At 48.0% G+C, this 16,896-nt stretch overlaps 1 protein-coding gene across 1 annotated transcript in view; it reads right to left on the bottom strand.

Moving 5' to 3' along the window:
- TDRD7 (tudor domain containing 7) overlaps nt 1–16,896 on the bottom strand; it is a 161,333-nt gene that overhangs the window by 61,284 nt on the left and 83,153 nt on the right. Inside the window, exons 7-10 of the mRNA XM_069766726.1 lie at nt 13,916–14,490; nt 10,163–10,349; nt 9,385–9,496; nt 1,093–1,295 (exon numbers count right to left, since the gene is read on the bottom strand). Of these exons, the coding sequence (XP_069622827.1) occupies nt 1,093–1,295; nt 9,385–9,496; nt 10,163–10,349; nt 13,916–14,490 (1,077 nt within the window). The remainder of the gene's footprint in view (nt 1–1,092; nt 1,296–9,384; nt 9,497–10,162; nt 10,350–13,915; nt 14,491–16,896) is intronic.

The following is a 16,896-nucleotide window of genomic DNA, read 5'->3' as shown; positions in this document are numbered from 1 at the left end:
TATCCGGCACTCTACGCTGAGAACTTGCATTCGGATTTCCATGTAAATCTCCAAGTGACATGATTCAGATGAAACCCCCGAGGGATCCATTCACTATAACGATCGCAGTATTGGGGGGGGAGGGAGTTAAAGTGCTGTGAGAGGTGTGAGCACTGCTATTACAAGAGTGCCGAGTGTCAGCTGTCACAATTACCTGACACCCGAAAGCGATCGTACGCAGTACGTCTAAGGTCAATAAGTATCAGCCAACCAAGACGTACTGAGTATATCCAAGGTCGGGAAGGGGTTAAGGACTTTCAATACCAGAAGGGTAGCTAAATCACAAATTAAAATCCCAGCCACATTGTCTGATTCATGGTGTCCGCGGTTTCGGCAGCATGAATCAGCTGACAGGCACTGAAACACTCTGCAGCTCAGTGAGGGACTGGAGACATCCACCATTGGCTAAGAAGTATTGTCAGATGTGCACTGCTCAGGAAGGAGCGCTCAGCCCCTACATGAGAGTGCACATTTATGAGCTCCGAGGACAGCATACAGGCCCCCAGTTGGCTCTGAGTGCTCATACAGGAGCAGAGGACCCCTACCTTCAGAGCAGCATTTTTGAGAAATCTTTTGAACATTCACTGGGGTTTGCAGGATGCTTGAGTGCATACTTAAAAAGAAAAAAAGGGGACCAAGTTTCTCCACGTTATCCAGGACTGTGATTTTTTTTATTTTTTACTATGGGCCCAAGAACTAACAGGCAGGCATTTACTATTTCCGGGGAACTGTCCCTCAAACGAGAGTATAGATGTTGCTGTTGCTATTGACATTGGCATTTGAATGGTTAAATGGCTGATACAGCAGGGATTCAGCCATGATATACAGCAGACGCCTGCTGATCATTTCCAGACTCTGCTTGTGAGCTGGCAAAATCACGTCATGCATGTACAGCTGTTGAAGGGAGGCATTTCCTGCTGCGCCATACATTTATGGTGGGTGTCAGGAAGGGTTAAGGAGGGCAATTTTATATAACTTTTTTTTTTTTTTCTCTATTCTGACAAGTGAAAAATTTTGACTTTAATCTTGCGGTTGCAATCCTGCATTGCTTACCTGCACCTGTGCAACCAGTGAATGATCATATAGCTCCCGGAGACACACAGCATTTATACTTATGTCCTCATCCCCTGAAGTGTCATACAGTATGACCAACGGCTTTTCACTCCTCTGAAGAATCTCAACTGCAAGGATTTTACCACAGGCCTTTGTTTCCACTGCTTTCACCACAACGGGGTCACCACAAAAGGCTTCCAAACCTTTCAAATAAATTATATAAAGATATTCATAGATAAAACTGTACTGTATTGTAGGCCTTGCTACAAATCTCTAAAACACACAGATGCAAAGTGCAACGAACATGTGACTGTAGTAGAGAGATCGCACTCACTACATTAGATAGGGCAGATCTTTAAGCCAATGTAAATGCAGTAAGCAGAGCTGTAAGATCCCTTAGGCTAGGTTCAGATTGCGTTAGTGCAATCCGTTTAGCGCCTAGCGCTAGCGGACTGCGCTAACGCAATGTGTTGTAAAGGGGTCGCGTTAAACGTCCCGGACCGGAACGGACCGCGGACGCGCCTCGGACGCTGCAAGCAGCGTCCGCGGCGCGCCACAAAACACTGGCACATCGCTAGCGCGTGCCGAAAATGGCACGCGCTAGTGATGCGCGTCCCCATTGCTGTTAATGGGCGCGCTAACGGACGCGTTGCACGGCGTTAATTTCGCCATGCAACGCTGTCCGTTAGCGCGGTCCCATTAACACAATGGGAACCCAGCCTTATGCCCCCTTCACATAAGGTACCGTCACATTAAGCGACGCTGCGGCGATCTAGACAACGATGCCGATCGCTGCAGCGTCGCCGTGTGGTCGCTGGAGAGCTGTCACACAGACAGCTCTCCAGCGACCAACGATCCCGAAGTCCCCGGGTAAACATCGGGTTACTAAGCGCAGGGCCGCACTTAGTAACCCGATGTTTTCCCTGGTTACCATTGTAAAAGTAAAAAACAAAAACACTACATACTTACATTCCTGTCGCGTCCCCCGGCCTCAGCTTCCCTGCTCTGTGTAAGCGCTGGCCGGAAAGCAGAGCGGTGACGTCACCACTGTGCTTTGCTTTACGGCCGGCCGGCGCTGACACTGGGGGGACGCAGGGAAGCTGACGCTGAGGAACGTTACAGGAATGTAAGTATGTAGTGTTTTTTTTTTACTTTTACATTGGTAACCAGGGTAAACATCGGGTTACTATGCGTGGCCCTGCGCTTAGTAACCCGATGTTTACCCTGGTTACCAGTGAAGACATCGCTGAATCGGCGTCACACACGCCGATTCAGCGATGTCTGCGGGAGATCCAGCGACGAAATAAAGTCCTGGACTTTCCCCAGCGACCAACGATCTCCCAGCAGGGGCCTGATCGTTGGTCGCTGTCACACATAACGATTTCGTTAACGATATCGTTGCTACGTCACAAAGCAACGATATCGTTATGTGTGACGATACCTATAGTCTGCAGCTACCAATGTGAAACAGGTGGTACTCTTTCAGGTAATCCCCATCTGCCAGTTATAAATAACTGCAATCCCTACTCTTAAACGGATAGTCACCAGGGATAACCTTGTCAAGAGTTGAGCTAGTCTGATATACTTCGGATGCGCTGATTATCCACATTGACACATGCTCAGTACGCTTCCCCTGCACACTGACAGTACACTCTCCCACCTGCAATATAGAGAAGTGATGAGCCAGACAGCCGTCACTTATAGCTGGTGAGGGAGGACACTGTCAGTGCGCAATGAAAGTTATGGTGGCGAGCAGGGACAGAATAACGAGCATGTGTCGATTAATGACAATAGGCGCACGCTCAGAATAGCAGGGAATAGATAGCCCCTGTAACAGTAATCTGTGATGACTTAAGGCCCCTTTCACGCATCAGTTTTTTGCTGTCAGTCACAATCCGTTGGCTCCATGGATCAGTCACAGATTGTGAAAAACTGATGCGACGGATCTGTTTTTTTTTTTTTTTTTTTTTGCTGGATCCGACTAGTGGATCTGGCTAACTGGATCCTAAGAAAAAAAGAAAAAAAATCGGAGCATGCTCAGTTTAAATAAAACGGAATCCGTCACTCGATTCCGTCATTTTACGGATGCGGCGCCCATAGGCTAACATTCGAGCAAACTGAGGACGTCGCTGTCCGTTTTTTCGACGTACACAAAAACAGAATTTTTGGTTGCTTACCGTAAAATCTTTTTCTCGGAGCCTCCATTGGGGGACACAGGAACCATGTGTGTATGCTGCTGCCACTAGGAGGCTGACACTATGCAAGTAAAAAAGTCAGCTCCTCCTCTGCAGTGTACACCCCACCGACTGGCATTATACTTTTCAGTTAGTGAGAAAGCAGTAGGAGAAAAACAGTAAGGTTGAAACATAACCACAATCATGAGAACTGTAAACCTGAGAACAGTCCTAGAACACAGAACACAGAACAGCGAAAACTATCATGGGAGAGAGCGGTATCCCCCAATGGAGGCTCCGAGAAACAGATTTTACGGTAAGCAACCAAAAATCCTGTTTTCTCTATCGCCTCACATTGGGGGGACACAGAAACCATGGGACGTCCAAAAGCAGTCCCTGGGGTGAGGAAAACAAACTTCCATCAGGTCAGAGGACTCACCAATGCCGCCTGCAAGATCCTTCTGCCTAGGCTGGCATCCGCCGAAGCGTAGGTATGGACCTTGTAAAATTTGGCGAACGTGTGGATGGAAGACCAGGTTGCTGCTTTGCAAAGCTGTAGGGCGGAAGCCCTGTGGTGCACCGCCCAGGAAGCACCGATTGCTCGGGTAGAGTGAGCCTTAATCCCGGGAGGGGGTACTCTGTTCTTGACCCAATAAGCCTCCAAAATTGCTGTTCTGATCCAGCGAGCAATAGTCGCCTTGGAAGCCGGCAGGCCTCTACGCGTGCCATCAGGAATCCGTCTTCCGGAAGGTGGCCGTTCTAGTCAGGTAGATCCTCACTGCCCTGACGAGGTCCAGCATGTTCAACGATCGCTCCAGAGGATGGGTCGGAGCTGGACAAAAGGAAGATAGAACGATGTCCTCGTTGAGGTGGAAGGTGGAAACCACCTTAGGAAGGAAGGCGGAGGTCTGAGGACCACCTTGTCCTGGTGGATGACCAAGAAAGGAGGTCGGCAAGAAAGGAGGTCGGCAAGAAAGGGCCGCCAACTCGGAGACGTGGCAGATAAAAGTGATAGCCACAAGAAAGGCCACCTTCCAAGATAGAAGTGACAGGGAAACCTCCCTGAGAGGCTCAAAGGGGGCACCCCTCAGAACGTCCAGCACAAGATTTAAATCCCATGAATCCACCGGGGCCCTGTATGGAGGGACAGCGTGGGCTACTCCTTGAAGAAAGGTTATAACCTGTGGCCGAGAAGATAACGTCTTCTGAAAAAGGATGGAGAGCGCAGAAACCTGGCGCTTTAGGGAACTAAGAGCAAGGCCCGAATCCAGTCCTGCCTGCAGGAAGGCTAAAATGGAAGGCAGGGAAAAGGACATGGGTGAAACGTTGTTGGACTCGCACCAACGGAAGTAAGACTTCCAGGTACGATAGTAGATCCTGGAAGATGAAGGCTTCCTAGCCTGGATCATAGTGTGAATCACCCGGCCCGAAAGGCCGGACGCTCTTAGAACTGCGGTCTCAACAGCCACGCCGTTAAACTGAGCGACCGAGAATTCGGGTGGCAGATCGGGCACTGAGACAGCAGATCGGGTCTGTCTGGAAGGCGCCAGGGGGTGTCCGCGAGAAGGCTGACGATCTCCGCAAACCAAGATCTCCTGGGCCAATCCGGGGCGATGAGAATGACCAGCACCCCTTCCGCCTTGATCTTTTTCAACAGCTTGGGAAGCAATGGAAGGGGTGGGAACAGATAGAAGAGCGCGAACTGCGACCAAGGAATAGCCAGAGCGTCGACGCCCACTGCGAGAGGGTCGCGCGATCTGGAGACGAACCGAGAAACCTTCCTGTTCATTCGGGATGCTGTGGAGGTCCACGAGTCCCCCATCGAAGGCAAATCTGATGGAAGACCTCCTGATGCAAGGACCATTCCCCTGCCGCGAGGCCCTCGCGGCTGAGGAAGTCGGCGGCCCAATTGTCCACGCTGGGGATATGCACCGCGGATATCACCGGAACCGTTGTCTCTGCCAAGAGGAGGATCTTGGATACCTCGGCAAGGGCCAAGGAGCTCCGAGTTCCCCCCTGATGGTTGACATAAGCCACAGCCGTGGCGTTGTCCGTCTGGATTCGGATTGGAAGGCCCCTGAGAATCCTTTCCCAGTGTCGAAGGGACAGAAAAATGGCCCAAATCTCGAGGACATTGATCGGCAGAGTTGACTCCTGCGCCGACCAATGACCCTGAACAGTCAGGTGACGAAACACTGCACCCCAACCGAGTAGGCTGGCATCCATCGTCACCACTTGCCAGTGAGCTGGAAGGAAGGACCTGCCCTGGGAGATGAGAGGTGACGTCAGCCACCAGTTGAGAGACCGTTTGACCCGGAGAGAGAGTCGGACCGGACGATCCAGGGAGAGGACAGACCTGTCCCACTGAGACAGAATGACTTGCTGAAGAGGTCGCGAATGAAATTGGGCAAAGGGAATCGATTCCAATGTTGCTACCATCCTCCCCAGAACCTTCATGGCCGATCGGAAGGAGGGAGGCCGAGGACCCTGGTGCAAGCGTATGTCCCGACAAAGGATGGATCTCTTGTCTTTGGGAAGGAAGACTTTGGTCTGACGAGTGTCGAAGAGCATGCCCAGAAAGACGCGCTGAAAAGGAATAAGGCAGGACTTTTTCCGGTTGACCAGCCACCCGAAGCGGGCTAGGGTGTCGAGAGCGATGGACAGACTTTCGTGAGCCTGAGAAAAGGACGGAGCCTTGATGAGGATGTCGTCGAGGTAAGGAAACAGAACCAGGCCTCTGACCCTCAAGATGGCCACCAGCGCCGCCATGATCTTCGTGAAAACCCTGGGAGCGGTTGCAAGACCGAACGGCAGGGTGACGAACTGAAAGTGTTCCTGGAGCACCGCAAAGCGCAGGAATCGGTGATGTCCCGGGAATATCGGAACATGGAGGTAGGCGTCCTGAATATCTATGGCACACAGTAATTCCTGAGACTCCATGGAAGCAATTACTGAACGAAAGGATTCCATCCTGAAGTGATTCAGACAAATTCTTCTGTTCAGCAATTTGAGGTCCAGAATGGGACGGACCTTGCCATCTTTTTTCGGCACCACAAAAAGGTTTGAATAGAAACCTGTGAACCGTTCTTTTTCTGGGATGGGTGCGATCACCCCGGCTTTGAGGAGAGAAGCGATGGCTGCGAAGAAACCCGAAATTAGAGCGGGATCTCTTAGAGGTCGGGATTCGAAAAAACGATCCCAAGGTAGTGAAACAAACTCTATTTTGTATCCCGGGTATACAACTTCCCTGACCCACGCGTCCTCTATTGAGGAGATCCAGACGTCCCTGAAGAAGAGGAGACCGCCGCCCAGCCTGGGTAGAGGACTGGGGTCTTGTTGCGAGTCATGCGGAAGTGGATCTTCCGGTCCTGGACCTGGAAGATCTACCCTGGGAGTAGCGGGGCGCCAGGAAGGAGTGGGTCTAAAGGATACCGACTTCTTCTCGACGTGCCTGTGGCCTTTGTTGCTGCTGGGAAAAGGAGTTTGACGCCGCAAAGCGACGAAAGGGCCGAAAGGACGGAAATTGTCGTCTTGGAGGAGGTTTGGCCTGGGGAAGAAGAGAGCTTGTGCCCCCGGTGGCGTCCTTAATGATTTGGTCCAGCTTAGAACCAAAGAGACGTGAACCTTGAAAAGGCAGGCTGGTAAGCGACTTTTTAGAAGACAAATCCGCCTGCCAGGTCTTGAGCCAAACGGTCCGGCGGATGGCAACAGCATTGCTGGACGCCTGAGCCGCACAAGACGTGGCATCCAGGGAGGTGGAGACCAGGTATTCACTCGCATGAGAAATCTGGTCGGCAAGCTACGCCAGCTGTCCGGGTGGAGCCCTGTCCAAGATGCCCCGACGGAGCTATTTGGCCCATTTGGATATGGATTTTGAAACCCAAGTGGAAGCAAAGGCCGGGCATAGAGTAGCTGCAGCCGCTTCAAAGGCTGATTTCGCAAAGGATTCTATAACCCTATCGTTAGAATCCTTAAGAGATGCTCTGCCGGACAGTGGAGAGGACTGACCTGAGGGAAGTTTGCAGTTACAAGACGAACATGCAAAGAACTTGACTAAGGCAGAAGAAGTAGAGGAAGAAGTAGGAGGACAAGAGCGGCCCCCTTTAGAAGTAGACATTTTGAAGGGTCCCTGAAGAAAATGCCAGAGGGTTAGAGGACAGGAGAGAAGAGGGGAGTGTCAGTCTGCAGTGCAGAGCTACTCACGGCAGACGAAGCGGTTCCAGACGGAAGAAGCTGCCCAGCTCGTAGATTGTCCCACAGGGAAGATGGCCTTTCAGGTCGGAGGGATGCGACTTCTGCAGCAAACCGGTCAAGGGGACCTGGGGCACGTAATCATCCGGGAAGCAGATGCGGACGCCAGGCTGTGCGCTGAGAAGGGCGTGCGTGGCGCTGAAATATAACTGTGCAGCACAGAGAGAGAGAGCCAAGGGACGTGCGTGGGACTCGGGAGCACCAAGATGGTGCCGATGGGCAGAGCACGCCAAGGGATGCTGGTCGGGTGGGAGAAAAACCCGCCCGAGGAAAAGGGAAGGGGCAGAGACGCGTCGCCGGAAGTAGGCCCCGTGAGAAGCCGGGGCCTAAATTAGAGACCGGCGACCGCCGGAGAGTGCCGCAGGCCAAGTGCTGGAAGCGTGCGGTTCGAAAAAAAAGGTGCGGCAGCCGACAAACCGCCGTACCAGACAGAAAGCGCGCGGCCGCAGGGAAGGCAGCGTGGATGTCTGAAAGGCCGCCACGCAGGGCAAGAGATGTGGCCGCAGAAGCACAGCGCGGCTGCCAGAAGGCCCCCACGCAGGGAGGAAAAGAGCACGGCCGCAGGCGGAGACCCTTGCCCTCTCCTGGGTACACCTGCTGAGGTAGGCTGATGGCGACCGCCGGATAGTTGCCGCGGCGTAAGAAATTAGGGAAAACGCTGAACAAAAAAGGAAATCCCAAGGGAACCCCCCCATAACTACCCCGGGTTTGAGGAGGAATTCTAGGAGTAGGAATACTCACCTAAACATCCCACGTCGTCCTTACTAACCTCAAACGTTATGGGGAAGGTATCAGACGTCCAGGGAGCTGTGATGGACGTCCTCGTCTCCACAACCGACAGGCTCTGGGGGGTGAGTGGGTGGGGGACGAAACTAGGACCGGACTTCTAAGCACGCTTGTGTGCTAGGAACATGGTCCTGCTGAGGAATCTATGAGGATACGGAGTGGCAGTACACGTCGTACTCATAGTCCGATTGTGGGAGTACAGGTGTGACTGTTCACCCTGTATCCCTCCGGAAAACCTGAAAGAAAACGACGCACACTGAGGTAGATAAGGGTCTAATGAAAGACCCGTGTCCACCTCCTACTGACACTAAGCTAAACCGAAGAGTATAATGCCAGTCGGTGGGGTGTACACTGCAGAGGAGGAGCTAACTTTTTTTTATTTGCATAGTGTCAGCCTCCTAGTGGCAGCAGCATACACCCATGGTTCCTGTGTCCCCCAAAGAGAGGCGATAGAGAAACGTTACTATGCCCGTTGTCTCCAGACAAACAATTTTCGACGGATCCGGCAAACAACAGATGGCCTTCCGTTGCTAAATAAATAATCTTTATTTTTATATAGCGCTAACATATTCCGCAGCGCTTTACAGTTTTTGCACACATTATCATCGCTGTCCCTGTTGGGGCTCACAATCTAAATTCCCTATCAGTAGGTCTTTGGAATGTGGGAGAAAACCAGAGTGCCTGGAGGAAACCCACGCAAACACGGAGAGAACATACAAACTCTTTGCAGATGTTGTCCTTGGTGGGGCTTGAACCCAGGACTCCAGCGCTGCAAGGCTGCAGTGCTAACCGCTGCGCCACCGTGCTGCCCGTGTTGCTAATACAAGTCTATGAGAAAAAAAATGATCCGGGGGCATCAGTCGCAGAATCCATTTTTTTTTTTTTTTTTTCAAAATTCGACGGATTGCGACAGAAAGAAAAAAAAATGATGAGTGTAAGGGCCTAATCTTTTGAGGGTATCTACAACAGCTATGACAGTGACCACAGTGCCAGGCGCTGGACGACATCTCCAAAGTGCATGCTGGGACACAAACGAAACCCCACTGGATGCAAGAAAAGAAACACATACATAAATACACACCTGCTAGTCGGCATTTTGCAGCCTGGAACGGAAGGGAGTAGAATAGTTTGTCCAGCCGACAAACTTTGCTACAATCCACGACTTCGTTGAAACCATGGTCCACATACAATACCTGCAAAAAAAAAGAAATTGGAAAAGTAAATATTACGTGGGCATCTAAACAGATATAAGTCATTACTACTTGATAAAAGTCTGACCTAATGACTGTACACACCACCTCCAAGGCCCAGCATGTGGAGAGGTCACACATACCATACAATAGAAGTCAGTGCTTATTAGGAGCCTCTATACCAAAAGCCTCGGACGACTTCACCTGAAAGTAGAGCTGAGCACGTAGAGACATGGCTTTGTGAGCATGGACTCACTATAACGCAGAATATATTCATTTTTATCACTGCTCACAATGGGGTAAGGAGCCCACTGGGTGGCCTCACTAAATATTTACCAGTCTTCCTAATATAAGCCCACAGGGGTCAGTCATTGGGTAACAGCTTGAAAACTCCAGATTTATGTGAAGCTGGCCGGATAAGCAGCTACTGCTGTCAGGAGAGCCAGCTATACAATTTCCCACGCAGTGGATGTTGCAGGAGAAATGTAGTACTACATGGCCGTCAATCAAATTACTGGCTAATACACAGATAGGCAGATAGACAAATTGGAAATGTGTGGAAACTTGCAATTTGCCTTTGGGGTCATGTGTTTTGGGGGTTTCAGAAAGATCGTTGTTGGCCAAACAAGCATTCGGCTGAGAGAAGAGTAGTAACCAACATTGAAATACCTTAATTTTATTTCCTTCAACAGATAGGATCTGAGCACGCAGCCATATCTCATCTTCTACTTTAACAGCCACAAGCTGTGCCACTTTCAAGGAGTTCAATCTCATGGATGACGCATTCACGTTGTAATAGTCCTTCATTTCATCTTCCATAAGCTCTTGTGCTGCAGAATAGTTCTTGCCAACATATCTATAGAAAACACATTTAACCTTAACAGCTTCTAATACAACAGCAGTAGCAATCCACCCATCAGTTTAGGAGGCACTCCCTCTATCCGGATGGGGTGCAGTATTCGGAGCCAACAAGGTTTGTTTACTAGGAGAACTACGAATCCGTGTTCGTCCAACCCAGGAGCTGGCCACAGATGATGGCTTCAGAAAGGCTTACATCATTACTTATTTTCAATTATTATGCTTTGTTTATATAGCGCTATCACATTCCACAGCGCTTTACAGACATTATCATATGGGCAGCACGGTGGCTCAGTGGATAGCACAGCAGCCTTTCATCGCTGGAGTCCTGGGTTTAAATCCTCCAAGGACAACATCTGCAAGGAGTGTGTATGTACTCCCCGTTTTTGCGTGGGTTTCCTCTGGGTACTCCGGTTTCCTCCCACATTCCAAAGACATACTGATAGGGAATTTAGATTGTGAGCCCCATCAGGAAAAGTGATGATGATGTTTGCAAACTGTAAAGCGCTGCGGAATATGTTAACGCTATATAAAAATAAAAGATTATCACTCACGATCATTAGGAGGAAATAAAGTTTTAAAGTTCACTCATACCCCAGTTGACATGACTCAAATCCTGTCCCATCTCATGGATGAAATTGATAGACAGGTGTTCTTTTCCAATCATATTATGTAACATTTAATGTGTTTGTTAAATACATTGACAGTTTCACTTGCAAACTTTGCATAAATCAATAGTACAAGTAAATGGAAGAAAATTTGTAAAACATAAGATACCTTTTTTTCCACTGATATCACAATCCACCCTGTAACAGCTGAAATCCATCAAGGACAGCTCACTTAAAGCACCACTCACAGCATTTTGGATTTTTTTCCAGCGCCAATACTTACCTGCCACCGTCTTTACTATTTTTTTTGGCCCCATCTAGTTACTGCAACTTCTGACTGGCCAGAAATCAGAAGTTAAGTTACAAGCTCTCACTAAGGGTATGTGCATACGTAGAATGGTCCACTGCGGATTTTTCCACAGCGGATTTGATAAATCTGCAGGGCAAAAATGCTGCGGTTTTGCTGCAGATTTATCGCGGATTTACCGCGTTTTCTTTGCGGATTTCACTGCGGTTTTACAACTGCGGTTTTCTATTGGAGCATGTGTAAAACCGCTGCGGAATCTGCAGAAAGTGACATGCTGCGGAATGTAAACCGCTGCGTTTCCGCACGTTTTTTTTGCAGCATGTGCACAGCGTTTTGTTTCCCATAGGTTTACATTGTACTGCAAACTTATGGGAAACTGCTGCGGACCCGCATAGACTATTAGACCCCACAGCATGCACTGACATAGCCATAGACTAATGGTGACAGCAAAGCGAACATGAGCTCTGACATGACGTATTTTCGGGAGTGAACGCCTACAGGAGGCGAATACCGAGAAGTAGTCGAGTGCGTCGGGAGTGTCCACCGTCCGTAGGTGTACACTCCTGAAAAAAGTGCACAGCGCAGCTCACGTTTGCTCTGCAGTCACCATTACAATCTATTGGTCCCATCGGCATACGTGTCCAGACCCCGTTTTCGCGGGGTGGGGAGGTGGACGGACGGATGCCACGACGGGGTCACAGAATGCAATGTTATTATTATTATTATTTATTTATATAGCACCATTGATTCCATGGTGCTGTACATGAGAAGGGGTTACACACAAATTACAGATATCACTTACAGTAAACAAACTAACAATGACAGACTGGTACAGAGGGGCGAGGACCCTGCCCTTGCGGGCTTACATTCTACAATGTAAAAGCATGTTCTATTTTAATAGGATGAATGTATGGGTGGATGGATGGGGTGGGAGGAGAGAATGGGATATTAATTTTATTACCATTATTCATTTTTATAGCACCATTTATTCCATGGCGCTTTATACGTGGAAGGGGCAATTATAGACAAGTACAATAAACATGAGCAAAACAAGGCACACACAAGTACAGAAGGGGAAAGGACCCTGCCCACGAGGGCTCACAGTCTGCAGGGGATGGGTGAGCATACACTAGGAGAGGGTAGAGCTGGTTGTGCGGTGGTTCAGTAGGTGGAGGATCACTGCAGGTTGTAGGCTTGTCGGAAGAGGTGAGTCTTCAGGTTCCTTTTGAAGGTTTCGATGGTAGGTGAGAGTCTGATGTGTTGGGGTAGAGAGTTCCAGAGTATGGGGGAAGCACAGGAGAAGTTTTGGATGCAGTTGTGGGAAGAAGAGATGAGAGGGGAGTAGAGGAGGAGATCTTGTGAGGATCGGAGGTTGCGTGTAAGTAAGTACCGCGAGACCATGTCACAGATGTATGGAGGAGACAGGTTGTGGATGGCTTTGTATATCATAAGGGTTTTGAACTGGAGCCTCTGGGCGATAGAAAGCCAGTGAAGGGCTTGACATAGGGGAGAGGCTGGTGAATAGCGGGGAGACAGGTGTATTAGTCGGGCAGCAGAGTGTAGGATGGATTGGAGAGGTGAATTTATTTTACAGAGAATATAAAGCAGGGTGTATACACATTACATGGGGTACAGAGCAGTGTGTGCACAAATATGTATTATATAAATATACCCTGCAATATACCCACAGATGTGCAGGCTGGTTATAAATGTATTTGGGAAAGTAAGATATTTAGTGAAGTGGTTAACTATGGCAGTTCATTCACATGAAAGACTTGTAAAACAGTGGACACCCCCTTTATGTATCCTATTATAGCTCTCTACTGAAGTTTATGGATAGAGGACAGAGAGGAGTATTCTGCACAGTGAAGGACAGGAGGATCGTGCTTCATTATCTAAGTGATTGAGCTCATTTTAGTGCTTGATTCACTGTGAGAGCGTTGTATAATGATTTATGTTCTGCTGCTCCTTATGTCTGCGTGCTACATAGGGAAAGAAACGCACCAATTCATGTCTCTGTGTGCAGTGTGTATAGAAGGCATCAAAACTAGTGATGAGCGAGTATACTCGTTGCTCTGGGTTTCCCGAGCATGCTCGGGTGGTCTCTGAGTATTTGTAACTGCTTGGGAAATTTAGTTTTTGTCGGCATGCAGCTGCATGATTTATGGCTGCTGGACTGCGCGAGTACATGTGGGGGTTGCCTGGTTGCTAGGGATCCCCACATGTATTCAGACAGTCTAGCAGCTGTAAATCATGCAGCTGCAAGTTGACAAAATCAATCTCTGAGCACTAACAAATACTCGGGAGACCACCCGAGCGTACTCGGGGAAAACCCGAGCAACAAGTACACTCGCTCATCACTACTCAGAGAAGCTTGTCTCCATCCACTAGCTCAAAGACAACTGAAAGTTAGAGAAAGAGCATGCCAAGGAGAAAACTGGTGATTTTTCCCCAGAATACAAGTCCTAAAACAGTCAGTGATATTCCTCATATTATGCACAAGAACACAACTTCTGAAAAAAAAAAGGAAACCAAAAAGGTAAGCTTTAAAGTCTGTGTGACATTGTCTCATGGCAATGTAAATGCATGCTTTAAATACAAGTATGTATGCAAGATCCCCTGCAAACATATAGAACTGTGAGCACTTACCGTATGACAACGTCCTCTGTGTTTGTCAATTCCTCAACTAGAACAGAGGGAGAGCTTTCTGTTGGAATAACCAGTGGTGGAATGGCCAAATCTAGATCCATTTCCTTTTCTGACTGTTCCATCTGAGAAGGCTTGTCATCACACTTCTGCCCTTCACTCATGACCAAAAGGTTCCGATTTGTCTCTCCACTTTGAGGGCTCTTTGGGTAAAGGATTGCTTTGTATGGATTCTCAGAAATAACATCCACACTGGATATTTCAGAAAGCTCAGTCATTTTAAGAGCATCAGAAGGAAATGGTATTTTGTATGTGTCCTCAAAGACTTTGGGGAGTGACTGAAACCAGAGACCATTGCTATACTGAGTCAAGAGTTCAGAAACCTTTTGCTTAAGTTCAGAATGAGGTACAGGGTTTGTAGGTGGATTTGGAAGCGAGGGTGGCTTTGTCTGGCTATAGGTAGGAATTGGTTTCACCTGATCAGTGCTTTGTTGGGTAATCTTTTGAGGCATTTCTGGCTTTTTTGTGGGGGAACATAAAAGAACTTCTGTATAGCCATTGTGCGTGAACTTCTGTGCCTGAAAGAATACAAATTTTTATATTAGGACATTTATCACCACAAATCTTCAAAAAAAATTCATTCAGTAGTCTATTTTTAATCCAACAAAGTGTCAAAAAAAGTGTAATACAGTTCAGCATTTAGGTTTTATACCATTTTTATTACTACCGACAGCAAAGTCCTCAGAAACTTTAAATTTATTTACAATGAACTGAAAAGTCCTTTATACCCCTTCAGATGTATGCCCTGACGGGCGATAGACTATAATGGTGCTGGCAGAGCAAACGTGCGCTCTGCCGTGCATTATTTTTGGGTGTGTACGCCTACTGGAGGCGGACACTCACACATGGTAGACTGCATCTGCTGACACCATTATTGTCTATGGTCCTGTTGGCGCATACATTCTGATCCAGTTTTGGGGGGGTTCGGACGTAAGCCCCGACGGAGCCACGGAATGGGTGCCTGAACGCTATGTAAAAGCATCCCAAGGAGACAAAGCGTGCCAGAATGGTTTTCAGGTGCCATATTGGATTTACAGAGCCCCTAAGGCACCAGTACATAAGAAACCCTTGAGAAGTGACCACATTTTGGGAACTATACCACTCATGGTAAGCACATTTAAGGAATCAATGAGCAGTCTGACCCAACAGTTCTTTACCCAGACGTTAGTGTGCAGTGGATAAAATTGCATTTGGCCCAAATCTTGAGCTCAACTGGTTTTGTTGACTTGGAAAAGTATTTTCAGTAAATGAAACGTATTGTGCTTTCCAAATACTCCTTATAAATAACTGTTGATTAGAATAATTGTAGACTTAACCCCTTTTTGACCTTAAGCTATTGCGATCCACCCACATCTGTTAATAACAGGATTGTGGGTCGCCAATGGGTTGGCATGTTAACCTGGGGTCTGCGGTTGTTATTGCCGGATAGCTAGGAGCGCCGCCCAGCACTCATAGCAGGTGACCATTTTAGCTACACTACATTACAATGTAGTACGGGTGATCAGGAAACAGGAGACTGTTGCAGCAAGTGAAAAGTAAAAAAGAAAAAAAAAAATGCTTAAAAAGTTCAACCTCCTTCAAGACATGCGCCGTACGAGTACTGCTCTGTAGGAGGTGCGTTGGCGCCAGCCGCAGTACTAGTACGGCGCAGCCATTTCCGGTCACTGGTTATTTCGCATGGTGACAGGGTTAAGATGATTTCTGTCCCTGACAGCAGACCATCCCTGTACGTCACCCCAGGGGGCTGCACTGGCTCCCTGGCATCGACGATCGCTGTGATTGGCTGGTCAATGCTGACCAAACACAGCATTATGTCAATATTTAGATGGGAAAAAAAGCATAAGACATGCTGTCACATAGCACCAATCAAAACCGTCATAATGGGTGGGGTGATCACGACGTCACCTCACCTGATTAACCCCTGATCAGCCAGAAGCTATTGTTCAGCCAATCAGCACCAAAGGGGTTAATGTAAAATAGTGATCACCGCTCTGCATGCCATCGTTCTCTCATATTTGGCGTGCAGAGCAGTTCTCTAAAACCTCTGCCACCTGAGAAAAGATTCATTGGTGGCCAGTGTGATCCCTCCTGATCCAGAGTCCTTCTCCGTTGAGATCCTCCTGCAATCTGTGCTCTGCTGTGTGACTCATCAGTGATCAGAGCAGCAGCAACTCCCCTATCCCTGTTCCAGTACCCTCCCTCCCAATTGAATTTTAAGCGCACTTTTTTCCTGTGCGCGGCGTACCGCGCAGAGCATTAGTGCTTTTCCTGTGTCCGCAGCGCTTTGATAAGTATCGCTGCTGATCAGAGAGTGCACCACGGGACTTTTTCTTTTTTTAGCTAGTTAGCATAGCGGACGTCGCAGCATAAGCGCTGTACTTTTTTTTATTTAGAAAAAACAAAACGTATCGAGTAGAGTAGTTTTATAGGTTGGGAGGTAGCGGGGGGCTTGCATTTAAAAAAACCTGCCATCTCTGGGTAATTTCTAATGCATTAGGAGAGGGTACGTCACATTGTTGGTGACATCCCTTTTTGTTTTGCAAAAAAAATATTTGCAGCGAATAAATTTTTAGCGAGTACATTGGGGGAGCGTACGTGACATTCTTGGTGACGTTTGTTTTTCTTTTGGAAAAAAAATTATTTGCGGTGGGTAAATTTATATGGAGGGCATTAGTGTAGTGAATATTTTTTTTTTTTTTTAACTTTTTTTTTTTTTACATCTCTTCATTTTTTTCTTGTTTCTTCTACATATTTTCCCCTCTACCTTTTGTCTGTTTATTTTTATTTTTTTTTAATCATAACACATAGTACCCTATACACAAGCCCCACACAGTACACATCTAAAAAGCATAATTTACACACACATTCCTGGGGTTTGGGGGGGAAAAAAATGGCCCATTCGTAAGGAAGACACTATTCTCCAG

The sequence above is a fragment of the Ranitomeya imitator genome, chromosome 1, assembly GCF_032444005.1.
Source record: "Ranitomeya imitator isolate aRanImi1 chromosome 1, aRanImi1.pri, whole genome shotgun sequence".
Lineage (NCBI taxonomy): Eukaryota > Metazoa > Chordata > Amphibia > Anura > Dendrobatidae > Ranitomeya > Ranitomeya imitator.
Note: the sequence above shows the minus strand (reverse complement) of the source record. Positions and strands in the feature narration are given on the sequence as shown.